The following is a 21,151-nucleotide window of genomic DNA, read 5'->3' on the forward strand; positions in this document are numbered from 1 at the left end:
CTGAATCCCTGGTCATTTTTCTGTGTGCAGCCCTTGGAAGAAAAAGTTTCAACACGCCTAATGTAAACCAATACTCATAAACATAATGAAAGTGCATAAATTAAAACTTTTTTCGTGTGTTGTTTTTATATGATATTTTTTGGATATTTTAGGATTTTTTGAAAAAATTATGATTTTACCCTCAAAAGGCTTAGAGTAAAATATAATTTTATTCTTGCAATAATACAATGGTGACATGATGATTTTAGCGTTGGTCTTTCCGGTGATTAGACGAGGTGCACAGTTTGGTGCAAAACCAGATCAGTATTATTCTGCTCTGGTGGTTGATTCATATGAGTTAATTTGTTAACGGGATTACAAAACGTTACAAGATACATTTTGATGCATTCTGGATGAAGGTGAAGATCTAGGAATATTATCTATCTTCTTGATTTTATTTTCATTGCTAAACTTATTATTTTTCTTTTAACCGGATGATATTCAAGCATAAATATTTTTGATACTGTTCCAAATTAGGATTTCTAAGGTCAGGTAAATCAGGATGGAGATTTAATACATGCATACTTAACGGAAAATGTTCAAATACAGGAAGTATATAGTTCAAGGTAATCTTTTTAAGATTGAAGGGAATCCCACCATGCGCCGTTTCTGGAGAATCCCGCTTTCTTTCCTTCCTTCAGGCGATAAGCACCCTGGGACTTGACTTTGACCTGCAGGACATTAACCTTATACTGAGCATGCTCCCCGGTGAGCAGCTGGAGGTCAAAAAGTCGTGACAGGTCAAAGTGTTCTGCAGGCTTTATTTGGTCGGCTCCCTCCCCGGTCTGCATTCTCCTGGGGAGCAGAGGGAAGGGGGGCCCTTGCCCGTACGGCTTCAACCAAATCCTGGGATTCACCTGGTCTTGCTAGCTTCGCTCCACTGGGCTCACCTTGGGTTTTAGATCCCCTCAATGCCCGTTGTCGCTTGTTTCAGGTTGGGGGGAGGTGGAAGGGATGAAGGGCGGGAGATGGAGAGGAGAGGTGGACGGAGGTGGGAGGTGGGAGGTGGGAGGATGATGGCACTCCACCAGCTGCCTACGCAAGTGCTTGTTCTCCTCGCTCAGAGCCTTTAACTGGAGAGGGGAAGACAAGAGAGACTCAAAAGAAAAGAAAAGAAAAGAAAGACCTCAGCAAGGTCCACCACAATAATTTTGAAGGAACAACTTCAGGGACGCTTCATCCTTACAATTAAATCCAATCAACTAAATTGGAATTCTAATTCAAAGTACCGAATAAATCAATCATCAGAAGTCAGCAACAGAATGGTGATGAACTCGCTGGCATCCCATTATGTGCTTAATTGCTGCTTCACACTTGCCTTCATGCATGTGGAAAAAGATATGGAAAATTGCATGGCGGTGTGTGTGCACACTCACGGCGTGATATGGATGCTTGCGGGAGTCACACTATACTGGAAGTGTGGAACTGTCAATTTTTGAATGGCAAGTATGTTCAACCCTAGTTATAAGTATGTTCAAACGGACTAAAATACGTACTCGCAAATACATTGAAACATACTTGCAAATACGTTCGGACATACTCGCGAGTACGTTCGAACGTACTTTTAGACTAAATGCTACAAACATAGCATATTTTCCCATAATGACCCGAGGTAGTACTTGCAAATGCGCGATTGAAAAAAAACGTTTGTGAGATGACCACTCTACCACCGACCCATGTCGCCCCCTGCATACTATTAATACGTTAGTAAAAAACAAATGTTCGTAACTTATGAATTATGATGTCTGCAGTGCAAGATTTAGATTTGGCCTTTTTCCAAGGTTAGGTTCGGCATTTTTCCCATAATGCCACAGAGTATTGACTTGCGCATGTTTGTAGTGTTTGAAGTTAAATGTTTGTAGCATTTAGCCTGCAAGTACATTCGAACGTACAGTATCTGTGAGTAGATTTTAATATGCTCAAACATAATCACAAATACAATCAAACGAAGTCGCCAGTCAAAAATGTTTTCTGTACATTGGAAGTTCCACACCTCCGCACACTGTGATGTAAATTTCAACATAAAAATAACCCTTTTGAGCAATCATGAGAGGACAATTTAACTTAAAATATCCATTAAAAAACAAACAAACAAACGATAAATGCTTTTGTGTCAAAACAGATTGTCAGCCCCGAAAAATAAGACGAGAACGGCTAAATTTAGGATTTCTGAAACATTTGACCGTTCATGAGGGGGAGTTTAAAAAGTGCAAACATTTGCATTTGTTATAAGAGCGGAGTAATTACATTGCTAAAGTGGCAATGGAAAAGTTGCAATGTGGCAGATAAAAGGGAGAGAGCAATTTGAAACCATGTATTTTTAGCACGGAGGGAAAGTAAAATAAGAAATTAAAGGAGAGTAGAGACAAAGAGACGAGCCTGGTAATGACAGCTGCATACATACACATTTGTGTCTGTGTGTGTGTGTGTACATGTAGACGGGAAATACATTTATGTGAGGTTCCACTAATATTACCCTAGCGCGCACACGCACACACGCGCACACCCCCACGCCCCCCCCCCACACACACGCACACACCCACACACATACACACACACTAATCTGATGACTACAAATAACTCGGGTTTTAGGCTTAACCCTTGAGGAGCCAATGACACCAAGTGTCAAAACCAGCCAAAGGCGCTTAAGAAGTATTTAGTCGCTCTGACAGGAAAACATCCAATCAAATTTGGGGATAAAAAAAAATGAGTGTGACACTTCTAATTAGCAGTGTATTTTAATTTTCCTCAACTTTGAATATGCTTAATTACAAGTATTGCTGAGGTGGTAAAATTCAAAAAATCACTGCTTGTCACCTCACACGAATCTGTGTGAACTCACATGCTTGTGTCGGGATGAAAGGGTTTGTTGGTGTGTGTGTGTGCGTGTGTGTATATGTGCGTTTGAATGTTTAAATACAGATTAGAAAACATGGAAAATAACCGCCAGCTGCCTAAAAGAAAAGTCACTGTGAAATTGTTTTGTGTGGCACTCATTTGTAGTGTGTGCTTTGTAACATTTGTCAAAAGTATCACTTTTACCATCCTCATATGGTGAAACTAAAATAAAAAATTTCTTCAGCAGATACTTAAAGGGGAACATTATGTAAAACTGGCTTGTCTACAAATAGTTGGGTCTCTGGAGTGCCTCCCTATCAATTGTGAAATTACACAAGCAAATAATTTTTGGATCAGCCTATGTCAGAAAATGTGTCTTTAAACAGATTTTGGTATTGTAGCATCACAGTCGGCCTAATTTAAATACCAATACTGTCACGATGAGTTTATCTACTCGTGGATTGGCAGCTACCTGGCTGAAAGAAAATACATTTTCTCTTCTTGCAATGATGGCCTGAATACAAAAGCAATCTCATACGACTTCACATGTCCGTTTTGTGCATTCTCAGTCAATTCACTTAAAAAAATTGAAACAATTGGATGGAAACCTGACTAATATCTGTTTAGTGAAAAATGACCCAGTATTTTCTGAGCTATAAAGGACCAAAGGAAGGCGGCCACGCCCCTTTTTGCAAAAAAGTCAACATTCGGCAGGCCGTACCTCCCAAACCCCTGCTTTAATTGATCTACAATTTGAGATTTAGTAATGTCCCATCACTATCAACAAGTACACCAAGTTTCATTAAAATCAAATCTGTTAAAATGTGTAGATTTTTTAAGGGTGTCCCTCACGCAGCATAGCATGTTCAAGAGAAACCAATACAACAGACAGGCTGTTCAACACCTCCTCCCTTATGTGCACACACATTTATTTGCATGTCAGTGAAAGCGCAAAACAATAGAAGTTCAACATGTGCTTTAACAGCCGTCAGTCAGCAGACCGGCCCGCCAAGCTGCACCAAAATCAGTAGCGCGCTTCCCCAGGCCCTTAAGTTTCTTTTCGAAGAACTGAGTGGGCTGACGAGTACTTTTGATTTGTCCTCCTTTGGTGATTTGTTGATTCTTGTGAAGTTCAACAGAGTAAAAAAAAATGCCAGCTCTTTCCTCAGAATATTCCTATGTGTTCCCCTCATCCCCCTACAATGTTTTATCACAGCGGGCCATCTCCCTGCGCTGTCATGGGGAGATCAGCACAGAAGTATTGATATACACCTCTATCTCACGTTCATCAAAGGGAAATCATTTACCGGCGTAAAGAGACGTCATGGCTTTTTCCCCGATACCATTTGCTCTCATTCTTCCTCCACCTCCTTGCACAGCTCATACCACACCCCTTAACATCACCTTTCATCATCGGAAGAGGAAATGGCTGTCTTTTTTTTTTTTTCCAAGTTGGACCTATGAAGTCTTTTTTTCTTTGCGAGCGCAACAGCAGGAGGGCTAAAATGTTTTTGTAGAGAATGTGTGTGTATGTGTGTGAGTATATGAACTCTTACCTGTTGATTTAGCAAACTGATGGCGTCCATGTTGCGCTGCAGTTTGGTCTGCATGTTGGCTAGTCTGCCCAGATTCAGGGCCATGCATGTCTCCTTATCCAGGCTGAAAGTACATGTGATTCAGATAATTTGTGATTGTTCACAAATAGCCTTTAAAACTACATTATCAACCTATTTATAACTGGTTCATACATCTTTTATAAACATAATCTAATTGTAAATTTCACATTTTGTGCAATCAAGACAAACTTTTAAAGCGTGTGCATTTGCAGAGCACGTTCAATCAAACATCCTCCAAATCTGGGGCAAGAAAATAAATAGCTGCGTTTGATCGTCATTACAAGCACGTTCATAAGACCTTATTACCGAACCCAAAGATGAGTGAGCAAATGGTTTCCAGAAATCATTAAATCGTACTACAGCGTTACCGACAGCAAAATGAGCGCAACCGCAGACATGCAGGGGAACATTAACGGTACAAGAAGCCATTTAAGATTCTAACTGTTTATTAAAAATGTTTTTGGGGGAGAGGACAAACAAATGTGAGAGTCTGCTATTTTCAGAGCTGGGCCCCGACTAAGAAATGCCTATTAAATTAACGACAGTGGATAATGGCGCTCTGTACGGGTTGAAGAGTGCGCTGCCTCCGCTTTGCGCTCCTTCTTTCATGCCTCAGTGAACCTGTCCAGTTAGCACTGAATGGGGGGGGGGGGGGGGACCACTAAATACTTTATTGAAGACTTCTTAGGCCATTAATGTACCACTGTACCTCCCCTATGTTAATGTACTGGTAAAGGAGCAAGATGAGAAATTCTGTGAGGCAAGGATGCAAAAACGGCCTATTTTTGCTTCACTTGATAAGCTCATGGAAATGCTAATAAAGGATGTTGTTGTTCCATCAAGTTCACAATCACAAACCAGAGCAAACTTGAAACATTTAAAGTTAAAAGAGACTTCAAAGGTTTGTTATAATATTATTGTACATTTATTGACCGATGGACTAATTTAACAATTTTATAATGCACTGTAAAAAAAGTACTACTAACTACTACTAACTTGTATAGTTTTATGAGTAATTTGCACTAATACAATTTTTTTTAATCAAATTGACCTATACTAGTTTTTTGGTAGGGATTGCTAAAAAACACAAATTAGCTGTAACTTAATAAAATGTTGTTATTTCGGGATTCAAAAAAGGTAAAACATTTTTTTTTTTACAAATAATTTAAAACATGTTTTATATTATATATTCTTCAAAATAGCCATCCTTTACTCTGGTTACTTTTTTGCATACTCTTGGCATTCTCACCTCTGGTGACGTCCAGGTGACTACCTTTTGAAGCTCAATGCCAAGAATATGCAAAAGGGTAATCAGAGAAAAGAGTGGGTTTTTATTTATGTAATTATTTTATTATTTTCACCTTTTTTTTGTCATAGCTGTTGTCATAGTTTTGATGCCTTCAGTGAGAATCGACAATGTACATTGTCATGAAAATAAAGCTAATGTATTGAATGAGCAGGTGTGTCCAAACTTTTGGCTTGTACTGTACTAAAAATAAAACTTAATGTATGTATGTGTTTTATGTTTTGTTTTATATATATCTTTTATAATTTATTTTACTTGTTAATTTGTCATCTTATTTTTGCCTTACACTGCAGTTGACATTGTGAATGATAATGTCTTCTCAGTTTCCTTACCTGGTGCAAAGACTAATTGATTAATTCACAAGTAATTGATTATCAAATAAATTGTATTAATCATTTTTGATAATCGATTAATTGCTTAGATATCCTTATTTAATGTAAAGTTGTTAAAATCTAAATATCCCCCAGTTTCTTTTTTTCTGACTGATGAACTTTGTGTTGTCTCAAAATAAAACTTTTGTAAAGCTTATTTCCCAACATGTTACAGACCAAACCAGTAACTGAATCATAATTAATTTATGTTTGTGCATTTTTCACACTTTCAATTTCATAATGTCCTGTTTTTGAATAAAGTAATGGGAATTAAAACATGTTTTTTTTGTATCTACTTCATTGATTACTCAACAAAATAATCGGCAGATTGATCAATTATTAAAATAATCATTATTTGCAGCTCTAATATTTTGTAAATCTAAGCTTGTCTTTGGTTGGACAAAAAGAAAATGGACTATGTCATCGGAAAATAAATAAATACAATTCTATCTCCACTATTTGACAGAATGTAATTTGAATCACTCTCCATTAAGCAACAAACTAATTTAGCCTCGCAAATACTTTTGCAGGACGAAACCAATTTTTCAGCAAATGACATTCATAAAATGGAAAATAATTGCAACTGACCCTTGTAGATCTTTTAATTTCACACCATAATTATCGTACATCCAACAGCCCTGAGCAGAATTGCACACATTGACTTTGATCTGTTAAATTGCCTCTCCAAAATATCTTCCATTGGTTTCCATCTTAGCAGATGTGCAAACACAAACTAAACATGTGATCTAAAGGCCTTCCCAGTTGCTAATGTGGCGCTGAGCATATGATGAGACGTTGCCAGAGCAGACAACTGTGTGAGATTTATGTGAGGATGTTGGCCAAATGCCTGTGTAAACATCTGCTGCTGCGTTTAAACGTAAACATGGATGTGTGTAATTAGCTGCTTAACCCAATCAGTGTGTATATAATTACAGTCATTAGTATCAACGCCACCATATTCTCTAAACTAAGCAATAAACTCTCCAACAGCTCCCCCCTCCTCAATCTCCCTTGCATCTTTGTTATTTACTGCGCTCACACGGCTGTATATTTCATGCAAGGCTTGACTCTCCCTTATCTCCCGCTCTGTTCGTCTGCCACATCGCTTCTCTGTTTACACAAATCCTCTGTGATCACAGAGTGCTCTTAATTGGAAGCACATCGTTAGCAGGGCGCGCATGATGAGTGCTTCCCCCTGATGGGTTGTGTCACAGCCACTGAGCCAGTGGTCCCAGCAGCAAATAATCAACAGCCTCGCCTTCCATCATCGCCTGCATATCAATTTGCAACGGTCCCTTTCCTTTTTTTGCTTTGAGGTGACATGAGAAAATGCCAAACATGCCCAATGATTTAATAATGTAATTAAAAGCTACATAATTGATGCAACTTAAACCAGGAACTTACTTTAGAGCAAAAAAACAACACATTAATAGATTTGAAGACAAATACTGAATGAGTGCCAACACAATAGAATAAATAACAGTAAAGAACTTAAAACTTAGTAAATCTATTTTTTTTCTAATGGAAAATTTCGGAATTGCGTACCCTAAAACAATCAATGTGTTTTTTGCCTAACCCATTCGCTGGGTGGCTGTGGATTTTGAGCATGCTGGGTTACTTTTACCTAAGGTTTGGATGATTATTTAGACCCAGATTGAATTCAAGCAGGATGAAGACGGTCGCCATTTTGGGCACATTTTTTGTGTTGTGATCTGAAGTAAAGTAAATCTAATGTAACATTCTGAGAAAATGATAGCGGCAACTGGACAGCTCAGTTGGGAACACTGCTGAGTTTGGAGTAAGGTACCCCTTGCAGCATCAAATATTGACCCAAAGTTCTGGGTCAAATCCTCAACCCCATGCGTATGCAGGTATAAATAACCCAGCATTGTCTTGGCCCCTTTTGCACTCAGCACCGGGTTAGACACTTCACCCAAATTGGGTTACTTTTAACGCAACAGTTGCAAGATTGTAAACTTTTCTCAAAAACGATTTAGAGCTGTTCTGTCCTCAACACTGATAACCACTGCACTGCACTAGCATTGTTCCTGGGTAGGGTAGTGGATTTTTGAAATAATACAGGTGTTCACAGTTTATCGAGGTCTGTTCCTACAGTGGCAACGTACTTGTGTAATTGATCAGTAACCTACACTAATAACACTAATAAACACAATATTGGTTCAGTTATATCTGACAGCTATTTAAAAAAAATATTGGGTGCGGAGTCCAAATCTGGTTTCGCGTCACATTTTTGAGCTACAGGATCTCCCTATTTTTTTTTTAATAAATATGTACGTATGTAAATAAAACACTAAACAATAATACTATTAAAAAAAAAAGAGTTTACAGCGTAGCTGTAGATGAATCTAATCGTAATCTGCTCTTCTTACTTTTACTACAGCTCATCAGTAGAATTTTACTTATCTGAAGGGTAAGCTGTGGAGAAAAAAAATTATGTGCTAGGAAAAAAACTGACTGCAATTTTGGAACCAGCATGCCAATTTTAGTTTTAAACAGCATAAAAATGAGTCAAAGTCAACAGAATTTTATTTTATTTTTTAAATCGTTCCTCAGTGTTATGTAACCTAAGGGTTGAATAGTAACTCCGACCACCATTCAAATTTTGTTCAAAAAAACCTTAATGACTTCCTCACCCGTGAGTGTTGGTGGCAAATGCCACAGGTGATAGAAGCCACGGACGGTGGCACAGCCGCTCCAAAGCGCAAGCCATGTAATCATCACACATTGCTTTATTAAAGGCACTTCTGATGAAAAAAAAAGTCATATTTTGCTGAATGCTGTCAGTGATATCTCTGCGACGTCCCCCTTTGTTTACAGTAATAAGATTTATACAAGAGATGCATATGGCTGCCATGCAAAAAACATGACATATCTGTTCCTATATAGATGTACCATTTTCATACATATGGTATTTGGGGTGGGGAGGGACTGGGGCTTATGATAATAAGATAAAATAAATTAGGATTCATCAGAACAAAGGAGACACTATAGAGGATTTTCATTCACTGATTTAAAAAAAAATCTCTTTCCATGTTATTATATTCGTTCAATCAAACCCCTCTCATGCCTACATCTATATGAACTGCCTCCTCTTTTGCTTTTCTCTCTCGCTCGTTGGCAATTATGAGCCAAAGACAAAGAAAAGCGATTCATCTTCCTGTCGTGGCCTCTTAATGATATCATTAAAATGACTGACAGCTTTGAATAGTGCCGAGAACTTACGCCAGTCAAAACAAATCTGATCCGTTTTGGAAACACAGCCTGGTGGTTCATTAAGGGGAAGGGGTGAGGGTGGGGGTGTATGGCAGGGTGTGGATGCGATGGTAGGGTGGGGGCAATTTTTGTTAATGAGGGGTCGTAGTAGGGGTACGAGGAGTTGTGCTGCAGGCAGGTGCCCCCAGGAACACCAGAGCACGCACACACACACTCACTTCCATCTTGCTCCCATCTATGCCACATTCATTCTCATTGCCTTAATGAACATAATAAATATATCTCCCAGCTATTGATGAATGCTATTTGACAGCCAACTGGGGTGGCAAGTAGACAAGGATGGGCCCTTGATTGGAGTGTAATCACTGTTAAAGGCCCAGCATGAATCACGTATTCAGATTGGAGAAGCGGCACCACGCGCACACACAGGTGGCAAAGCCCACGGGGTGTTTCATTCACAGCCTGGCACTCCTGCTGTTATTGTCATCAGCGGCATTGTCGGGCCAGGATGCTGTGTTACAACCACCAGGCATGGTGGGAAATGTGCACGCTCAAAGTGGGTGGCTGGCGCAAATTTGTGTCAAAGGGCTTGTTGGTAGAAGCAGCAAAGTTTGGAACAGTTCATTAGCAAAATAAAGGATCTGTATACACTTTTTTTGGGCAGCAACTGCAACAAACAGGGAATCATCATTTGCAATTAGCAGCAAGAATGGAATTTGATACAGACAAAGCTAAAGAGTGCATCTCTGACAGAATTTGTTTTGGGGGAAATTTGTTTAAAAATTATCAAAGAAAGCGCCAGTGCTAAAACTGATTGTCCTCTTCTAAGCAGGCCATTTAATTATATAGTCACAATAATTTAAAGGGATACTTGACTCATTGAGCCATTTCCAACAGTAAGAAGATAATAGTTTGTCTACAATCAATATGGTAACTTCAGAATTTATACCTTTAAAAAACAAATTTGCCACTTGTCGACTGAAGATGACATCACCTGTGCTGAGAGCCATGATTGGTCGTTACCTATTTTCTCAGTGGAAATTTTGTTTTTTAAAGGTATTAATTGTACATCAAAAATAATGAAGCTATCAACTTAATTCTGGACGAAGTATTAACTTTTTACTGCTGAAAATAGCTCAATGAGTCAAATATCCCTTTAACACTAAAAGCAGCAATAATTGAATAATACACAACTAGAAACAGCACTGCCTGCAGCTATATCACACCTTGGCAGTACCAAGTATATATACCACTAGTACTTTTAATATGTAACATTACCCCCCCCCCCAACAAAAAAATAAAATAAACGATGAAAAGAAAGCCTTATCACAAAATAGCATTATTCCTAAAAATTGCAAGAAATTAATGGCGATTTTCTATTCTTCTAATTCTAGTTCCTGATCATAAAACGGCCATGAGAGGGCGGTCAAAACTGGTATCCGCTGCTTTTGTAAATACCGATACCTTGAAATAAGGCCAGGTATCGTCCCGATCCCGATACCTGGCAGTGTACTTGTAGCTGTGCAAACATTGCTGTGAATTAGTTTGGCGCTGTGTGACATTGGCCAGTCGCGTCAATTTAAAATGAATACATAAATAAAGCGTGAGGCTAGTGTCAGTCCGCTAATTAGTGCAGCAGAAGTGGTGTCAATTGGTTTCAAATAAGAGCACAAAAAGGAAGTCCCAAATTTTGCTGCCTAAATTTTGCTGACTTAACAGCATTTGATAAATCTGCCTTGATAAGTATGAAGTGTGTCATTCTATGATGGTCCCTTTTTGTCCATTATAACTATTTATGTTCTCATAGGTCAAATAAACACTGCTTCTTGAAAATCAATGTTGTTTTAGATTGATAAAATAACAGGGGCAAAATGGTGTACCTCACCTGGTAACAGCTGGATTAGGCTCCAGCACCCCCGCGACCCTTGTAAGGAATAAGCGGTTCGGAAAATGGATGGACGGGTGGATGATATAACTTAATTAAAATCTAAACTAGGCTGGTCTGAGCCATGAAACTCCAATAATCCACCAAACCGTAAATTATGTGTATTGAAGTGTACCAATCAGTGTAAGAATGAATTGACACGTTGACTTACATTTTCTCTTCTTGAAGTGCACAGACATCATTCAGTTGGGCCTTCAAAATAATGCAAAATTATTTAAAAAAAAAAAAATGTATATCATCTTTTCTGCCCTGCCATGTCACCTTGACGCTTCCCAACTCTTTCTCCTGCCCTGCCGCCATTTCTTTCAGTCGCTTCACCTCCGCCTTCAGCGTGTCATTAGATTCCTGAAGATGTCTGACAAACCAAAGGGAAATGCAGACCCTCAGTTCAAGCAGACGATATACACTCAGGCTGACAGACACTATTATCATCAAAAGACTCTTGTTATACGTGGCAGAGACACAGCACATAGATACACAAACACAACATAGTCTGTGACAGTAAAATGTTAGGTTTGCATTGTCATGTATTACTCAACCATTTGGCTATTCATGTGAATTTTACTATTGTGAAATAGAAAAGTGGCACCAATCTACCTGTTTTATATTTCATTTTAATTATATTATTTTGTTTTATCAGGACCGAAACACACACACGTCTTTTGTATGCTGTAACGGAACAACACACAGCGTTGTGTTAGGATGCTTATAGTACAGTGGGAGCATGGGCGGGGCATGACAGCACCATGACAGAGTCTGACTAGACCACTTTTATTCTTAAAAGGAACCCCGACTGTAATGACAAGTTTGCTCTATATTATTATTACTATATATTTGGTTGGTACTAACATAACTATGAGATTCATTTTTCAAAAATAATTTCCAGTTTAATACATTTTGTAGAAACTTTATTTGGACGTACGCCGTCATTGTTATTTACGTCACAACGCATTCTGTGCGTTGTGGCGTAGAATGGCGGCTGGCTCTCTGCCGAGCAATGTGAAACGCCAATAAAGAAAGCAAGGTAAGTCTCCATTACGTTCCTAAAGGGATGATCAAAACTCTTGAATGCGTCTGGTGAATGACGAGAGCACGGTGTCGGGGAGGGTGACTACCAAACGCATATTGTTTCTTTAGGAACGCTATGAGGCTTACCTTGCTTTCTTTATTAGCGTTTCACATTGCTCGGCAGAGAGCCAGCCGCCATTCTACGTCACTATGCACTGAATGCATTGCGACGTAAATAACAATGACGGCGTACGTCCAAATAAAGTTTCTACAAAATGTATTCAACTGTGAATGTGAGAGGAAGGTTGGATATGTGTGTAAAACCCACAAAAGTATGTAGAGAAACGCTATACAGAAAGGCAACTGCACCCAGACCTGTTTGACTGTACTGTCCATTATGCTGATTTATCTCAAAGTTCAAATATAGGCAGAAAAAAAAAGAATGTTGAGCTGGCTAATGAGCGATAAACTGTTAAGCAATCAGTTAATAAAACCCATCTTGGCAGTGTATCAACAGCCGTTGTCATTACTTCGCTGTTGGCCTTTGGCGCCATCCTAACATAACAAGGAAGTTTGCAAACTTGGACGTTGGATGCAGAAAAACGCTCACAGGGGATAGCTTAGCACTAGCTAGCTACTATGACAGACACGACACAGATAGATTTAAAAGTTGAGTAAAAGTGAAAAAACACCCCGGCTTTTGTCGTAGGCCAGTGTACAGTGAGGGATCCTGAAGTTATTTTAAACTAAAAATGAAAACCTTTCTGTGGGTTGACACAGCTGTGGCCACAGTACAACACACGGTACACTCCAACATGTTTTCAAAAAAGTGATGCTTTGTAAAGCTGTTTGGAAAACATGGTGTAGAAAAAGTGCTAGAAAAAAAAGTGAAAAAGTGCACTCCTTTTACAATTACGGATAAATTGGTCAAGTTTTGAACTATGTCATGTTTTTTATTGTTTTTTGTTGGGGGGGGGGGGGATTAGGAACCCATTAGAATGGATTTGGGATACAGGGGTTAAATCGTAAATGAATATGCAAATTTGCATTTCGTATACAAGTCTACTTTTTCTTCTGCGATGTTGAGCAGAACTCGGTTTTGGGATTTCATCTGCTGTGCAAGGTTCTTACTAGATATTCTGAAAGAAGAACGTCAAATTCTTTGCATCTACTCAGACACCTTAAGACACTGCACTTCGGTAAATAAATTCGCAAAACAACTTTAAAACTCCACAATTACCTAATTTGCTCCCAAAAATGTATAAAAACTCTCTGTTTTAAATATTGCCATGGTCCCAAAAACTTTTTTATACGTCTTTACGTTACGTTCTACGTTTTTTTTTATGCTTGAGTATACAGAAGGCTTTGATACAGTTCCAGACAAGAAGAGGTCGCTTAAAGCAATGGTAGTTATTAGAAAAAACGGCCAGCATGTGGCAGCAGAGCATAAGAGATCAACCAGGGCAATGTTGCAAAAAAGTTTTTTTCCCCAGTGTTTTAAACAGATGTGTGAACAATGATGAAACTTAGCAATATTATAATGCTAATTGCTGAAAAGCGGAAACAGATAAAAATATACTTTTTTTTTCCTGATGAAAGAAGAGTCTTTAATCTTTCTTTTTGCTTCAGTGAAGATGGCTGGGAGTGAATGAGTTAAATATATGGAGTAATTGCATTGTATTTTCATACTTTTGCTCAGTGATCCATCGTTTGAGATTAGTCACGACGAGCTGGCTCTCATGGCGAAGGTTGTCCTTGTCGGAACATGATGCCGCCAGCTTGGACTGCAGCGTGTCCACCTGCAATAAAGAGGAAGAAGAACAACACTTTATTGTGCCTGCAGGGGATTTTTACCCCCCTAAGAGCTTAATGTTACAGATTGTATGGGAGCCCGTTATACTGTTGTTTAAATGTCAACAACATAAAATGCATGGAAATAAAGTAAAAAAAAAAAAGGCAGAACATGATGATAGAAGTTAATGTCCAAAACAAGGCAATACAGAAAAAAGATTTGGAGATTGGGTAATAGTGACAAATAACACATGTGGCATTTGCTGACACATATAAACAGCGGGATAAGGTATTAGGCGGTGCTTAAGGAGGAAAGACGGTGAATGGTGTGTGGGGTTAACAGAGATGGGATGGCAAAACTGCTGACTTTCTCATTCTTATCACTCAGGACCTTTTAGGTGCCTAAACTCCAGTGACACATTGCTATTATCGCCCCAAAAACACCTTGATATGCCACACGTTTTACCCACAAAGATGTGCAAACATGAAAAGAACATGATTTGAACAGCCTTTGAGAACAGCACCCCCTCAAAAAAAAACATCATGCCCATAAACTAAAGTCAATGCATATGTATTTTTGGTATTGCATAAAATGACTGCTGAATACTTAAATGTAAAATTAAATTAAAAAGTAATTTGCAGTAAGGACTCTTTGCAAGTAAACATCTTGTTAAAATATTTAAGAGGTGACAAGAATCGTGGCATAGGACAATCCAAACCAGTCAAAGCCAGAATTAACAGAATTCGGGACATGAACACAAACATGCTAATGAGTCAATGGGGCACACCTGTGGAAGACACTAGCAAATCGCCTGATAGATCGAGATCGTTATCAGGCATGCTGATGAGCTGATTATATGAATTAGGTGTGCTAGCGGGCGGAACCATCTAAAACCTGCAGGACTCCGGACCTCGAGGACCGGAATTGGTGAACCCTGCAGCAGATGGGGAGAGAGCTGATTAGGTGAATGGGGTAGATGCCACGGAGTTTTGCACATCAGCGTCGTTTCCGGCCACGGATTGCCGCGTTCCAACACTCGCACCCCCACCCCTGCGCCCCTCGAACCCGCTCACCCGCCCAGCGGCGGGAGTCCGCAAGGTGTCTCAAATCTCTAAAATGCTTTGGACAACTGAGACAGACACACAATACACTCACGCCTAACGACAAGACCACGCAACCAAGGAGCACAAAGGCGGAAGCGCAATAACTGGGACGCAGCCCATACGTCAAAACAGGAAACAGAAACAAAGCTGAGATGTGAAAACCAGGAAGTCGGAAGTTCCGCCTCCTCCGTGGCATATACCCCATACACAGGGAGCAGAACTGACCAGACCAGGCTGAGACAAAGGCTGCGTTCACACTGCAGCTCAATTCCAATTTTTTTCACAAGTATCTGACTTTTTCATGTAGTGTGAACAATACAATTCCGATTTTTTCACACCCGACCTGGGCCTTTTTCGTATGTGGATATAAATCGGATATGTATGCGATGCATCTGCACTGTGAACGCTCATCCGCACGCATCAGATTCATTCGTCATCAAAAGCCTGATATGCGCTCTGTGCGGGCGGGAGAGTATGCGTGTAAGGGAGACTACTGACATGTCTGTGAATAAATACAAAGCTGTTTTGAGTAACAGTGCTACATTTTTATTTATCTTTAATTTAATCACACTTGAAACATGAAGCATAAAGTTGACATGTGTGGCAATAGTAGAAATTCAGCCCTGCAGACGGATCATCACGAATGGCGATGACGCGACGTCATCTTCAGTAGACTTCGCAATGTAATGAGGTCGAGGAATGTCCCCTCATTTTCCCCAAATATTTATATTACCTCTTTCAACCTTGTTACTCTGGCGACCTGAGTTGAAAAAAATAAGTCAGACGGATTTCTGTTGCTGTTTGTAAACAGCACGTTCAAAACTGACGCATGAGGAAGCCAAGGACAGCAACCAACCAGGAATGAGCGTGAAAACAGTCCACCAACCAGGAGCGCGGGCGTTCGCACAGCTGAATTTGCATAATGTAGCAGACAAGACACATGAATCGAACTCCTAAAACGTCCGCGAAAGGAGTCCATCAGTCCACCAATCTGTAGCGTGCTTTGGCACAGCAAAATTTGCATATGATACTGATAAAAATCGCTTGCCTTGGCGGCTTGGCTGGCGGTGAAAAGTTGCGAGTCGGGTTACTTCCGTGAACACTGCAACGTGACGTTGTTTTGGGTGTACGTCACTCGACGTGTGCTCTTTGCGCATGCGAGTCGCATCACGGGCACGTTGCGTTCACAGTAGATGTCGCATAAAAAGATCAGATTTAACAAAAAATCCGAATTAGGCATCACGCCCTGCAGTGTGAACATAGCCAAAGACACAAACGAGCAGACAGGGAAGGCTGGAACAATCTAAAAACCTGATCAAAACAAAATCCAGAGCAAATGGAAAGTAGACACAGAAGAACAAGTCTGTAAACAAAATACGACCTTAAAACGTAAAAATTGTGAATATGCTTGGTGATCTGAAAAACTAAAACATCACGAATATGTTTGTGTATCTGAGAAACACGTGAAAATTGTTAACGTTTGTTGATTTGAAAAACGTGAAAATCACAAATATGTTTGCTAAGCTAAAAAAAAACGCGAAAAATTGTGAATGTGTTTGTGGATCTGAAAAACACATGAAAGTCGGGAATATGTTTGAGCTGAAAAACCTTAAAATGGCAAATATCTTTGTGGATCTGAAAAATACATGAAACTTGTGAATGTTGTTCCGAGACAATTGTGCCTATTTTTCCGAATCTCAAAAACACCTCAAAATCACAAATATATTTGTGTGAGTAAATTTGAGACAGAATTTGAGATTTCAGTTGATCTCCCCATAGTGTTTTGTCATTAACCTGACAACCAATGTGGAAGAACTAAGAGCAGTTTTGGTGCTAAAAAACAGTCAGGCCCATAAATATTGGAACACATACGCAATTCTCATCTTTTTAGTTCTTAACACCAGCATTTCATCAAATTGGAAATGTGCTTTAATCACAGTCTTTCCACTTTAATTGGAGGGTATTTACATCCAAATCAGGAATTATGGCAGTTTATGTAAGTGCCTTCAAGCTTTTAAGGGACCAAAAGTAATGGGACAATTCACAATTGGCTGCTCAACTGTTTCATAGCCGAGTGGGCATTAAAGGTGCCAATGGAACTGCTTCTCTTGTATCTTGTGGTGATGTGACTGCTGACAGAAGCAGTGAGAATAATTTGGAAGCGTTTCGAGAAATATAATCTGCTCATATTTAGCCAAATGTTCCAGAACACATTGGGTGGTGCTTCACAGTGCATATGGACAATTACCTGAAGCAGATTACAAAAGTAACCACAGATAAATGAGTTTCAAACAATGTAATGGACATGTTGACAAGGGTGTAATAATTTTTGATAGACCAGGCTCGTGGTCCAGACTGATCACCAAGCTAACATATCTTAGCAAACATTGGGGTCATCAGAACTAGACCACTTAAATATTCAAATTTAATTCAGCGATGTTTGCCTGTTTTGTTTCATAATTTTATCTGAGCCTTTAATTGTGAAATATATATATATAATTTTGTGTTAGCTAAAAAAAACCCTGCTGTACCTTTACTGATGACATTTCAAACTAGGTAATTATGATGTATGCTTCGGAGATGTTAAAGAAAGAAAAAAATAACAATAAAACAGCAATAGCGACACTCACACCAACATACAAACACGCACACACACGTTCACGTTGCACAGGCAGGCATAACGCTGTAACGTGCTGTAATGACTGTAATTACTACGGTCTCACATTAAGACCTCCCTCCTGACTGTCTGACTAAGTCGGGCCGATGCTGGGATGTAAATCACCGCGCCAGTTTGATGTTGTGATTAGGACTAAATTACACACCATCACTCTGTTTTCACCATTGTCAAGGGAGGCGGTGGGGTGATGCGCAAGTGTGTGTGTGCGCAGAAGGAGGGAGGGAGTGGCAAAAAGGGGCAAAAGGAGGTGCGATTGCAGGCGGGGGTGGGTGGAAGGACGCAAATCTGCTTAACATTTAGATTGGTTTTGTTGCACAAATATTTTAGCAGATGATAGGGGCTAAAAGGGGCACCGAAATGCATTTGGGACACTTTTACAAGCAAGTCTGGTGATGCCACTGCTTCTTTCTGGGGGGGGGGTTTCATGCTTGAAAATACGAGTTGACTGGTGGAGGATTTGGAGACAGCTAGAGTATTTATGATTTTTGAATACGACTGTGTATAGGGCAAACCTTTTACTGAAAATAGATGGATTTCTTTTAGTTGGCTCAAACAATCTTTTACTTGACATACCATGATTCGAGTGGAAACCTAAAAGTCGAGCATCACAGCAGTGTTGGAAATAAGTATATTTAGTATAAGTAATAAGTAATGATTAGTAATAAATAGTAAATTTAAGTATAACGGTAAAAATGTCATGGCCTGTTTATAGTGCCAGTCCAGTCCTGGTTGGAAGAAAAATGGCAGTTCGTCCGAAGCATTGGGCGACCTGTGCGCATCATGTATCAGCATATGAGTATTGACCTTTTGCACGTGACGTCACAGCCCTCATGGGAACGCCCCCTCGGGGACACTGTACGGCAAAAGAGCCACTTGCCTGTATTGTAACCATTGAATCTTATACAGCGTAAAGTCCTTTATCTAATCGATTATCTTATAAAATGGTCATATCTTGCTGTGCGATCGGTTGTACAGACAGACAAAGAAGTAAACCAAATGTTGCTTTTTAACGCATACCCACTAATGGAGACAAAAGATTGATAGCAGCAATCAACAGAAAGGACTGGCAGCCCACAAAGTATTCAGGGATTTGCAGCGATCATTTTTTGCGAGGTTAGTCGATAAATGTTCATACATTTTACTAGTAAACATACACTATAACAAAGATTGTAACAGAGGTGTCGGAGTGCGCGTTTCAAATCACATTAACGAGCCAGATAGTTAGCGTCCACTCCAACTGCACAAACACACAACTTAGTTTTAAAATGTACCTTCTTCAAAACTATTAAGTGCATTTGACTGTTTAATAATGGGGGATTTCGTCTTTGTGAATGGAGTTTTTCACTCTGGAGCCGGCCGGAATCATATTCATGAATTGACTGCATAGCTTGCCACTACGATCTTTTTTCCCCCCATGCTGGTCAACATAACATTATCACAGCATTTGAATACAGAACGGAATGTGTTAAAATAAGTCAGTAAGCATGATCAACAAGTTTTACCTTTGCATTACGAGGTATATTGTCCACGGGTGTGAGCGTAGCATCTCGTCCCAGAGACTCAGCCAGTGACAAGCTTTTGAATCAGCCCCGGTGTAAGGAGAAAGAGACGGCATTGACTACACATTGATATAGGTCGTGCGCTGTGAATTTCGGCAAAGTCGTCAATTTGATTAACTTGGTAAAAACAGCATGCAACAGAAGGTAAGGGATGTTTTCAAACTAGCGATCTCCAACTTAAGTAAATATCGCGCTCTATGACTCCCGACTAAATGTGCAACTTCGACTGACAGGCGAACTTTGGTTGAAGTAGTAGATTCCACGGCTCTATGGGCAATAATAACTTTTCATTTGTAAAATAACAGTCACTAAGTCACTAAGTCGCTCCGGGTCACGTCCACTTCCATTCAACAATCATTTCCTTCCGCCGTCTGTCATAGGGCAGTCACGTGATCACGTGACGTCGGTGCAAAGGGTCAATAGCTTAACACAGTGGTTCTTAACCTGGTTTGGATGGAACCCCAGCGGTTCGGTGAGTCAGTCTCAGCGGTTCGGCGGAAGTCAAGACACACGCCTGACTCAAGTGATTTGTGGTGATAGGTACCACTTGGTCTTCATTGGTTGCAGGTGACCACGCTACATTGCTTGGCCGATCAGTGCTGCAGGAATTTTGGTGCGCTCAGTAGTCGACTTGTGAGTATATATGTGCAATATAAATTTAAATGTACAACATGTATGGTGTTCCACAGTGTTAAATTCTCGGGCCTCTGCTGTTTTCATAGTATCTGCTACCCCTGGGTTCCATCTTAAGAAAACAGTAGTGGTTGTTAATGCTCTATAAATATAGAGTGGAATTGAGTGATTGAGTCAGCGTTCTAACAATGGCAAGTTGAGCACAACTAGCTATCTAGTAAAACTAAAGGTTCACTTCCTTAAGCTGCATGGAAATCGGGAGTAAAAGAACACAACGCTTTCTAAATTCAAGGTGAAGAGAACCAGATTAAATGAAAAGGCTACGCTCCCTGTTCATTTTGTTCACCAATAAATGTCTATGCCTATGCCTATGTCATGAATTTGAAAAAATAAAGAAAAAAATATATATATCCATCCATTTTCTTAACCGCTTAGTCCTCACAAGGGTCACGGGGGCGCTGGAGCCTATCCCAGCTGGCTTCGCGCAGTAGGCGGGGTACACCCTGAACTGGTTGCCAGCCAATCCAGGGCACAGAGAGACAAACAACCATCCACACTCACAATCACAGGGACAATTTAGAGTGTTCAATTAACCTGACATGCATGTCTTTGGAATGTGGGAGGAAACCGGAGCACCCGGAGAAAACCCACGCTAGCACGGGGAGAACATGCAAACTCCACCCAGGAAGGCCGAAGCCCGGACTCAATCTCACGTCCTCTGCACTGGGAGGTGGACGTGCTAACCAGTCAGTCACCGTGCCGCCTTATACGTATATATATATATATATATATATATATATATATATATATATATATATATATATATATATATATATATATATATATATATATATATATATATATATATATATATATCAGTAAACTGAGAGCAATTTAATTGCTGAAATATTAATTTCATACCAGTTTTTTTTTAAACAAATGCTAATGTAATGACCACAGACACTTAAAACCCCGTAGAGTATTTCACAACCAATAACGTTGCAGTACATACTGACAAAGCAACCATAAA

General features: G+C 39.7%; 1 protein-coding gene across 2 annotated transcripts in view; it reads right to left on the reverse strand.

Moving 5' to 3' along the window:
- Positions 1-255: 255 nt before the first annotated feature.
- Positions 256-21,151, reverse strand: part of LOC147155590 (uncharacterized) — a 144,172-nt gene continuing 123,276 nt past the window's right edge. Inside the window, exons 20-24 of one of the 2 annotated variants that reach the window (XM_086066231.1) lie at positions 14,047-14,156; positions 11,611-11,704; positions 11,501-11,541; positions 4,434-4,536; positions 256-1,112 (exon numbers count right to left, since the gene is read on the reverse strand). In XM_086066231.1, the coding sequence (XP_085922357.1) occupies positions 948-1,112; positions 4,434-4,536; positions 11,501-11,541; positions 11,611-11,704; positions 14,047-14,156 (513 nt within the window). In that variant the 3' untranslated portion in view covers positions 256-947. The remainder of the gene's footprint in view (positions 1,113-4,433; positions 4,537-11,500; positions 11,542-11,610; positions 11,705-14,046; positions 14,157-21,151) is intronic. The other variant, XR_015092119.1, reaches the window with a different exon arrangement.

This window comes from Leptonotus elevatus, chromosome 21, assembly GCF_054856555.1.
Source record: "Leptonotus elevatus isolate MCC_2025b chromosome 21, RoL_Lele_1.0, whole genome shotgun sequence".
Classification (NCBI taxonomy): domain Eukaryota; kingdom Metazoa; phylum Chordata; class Actinopteri; order Syngnathiformes; family Syngnathidae; genus Leptonotus; species Leptonotus elevatus.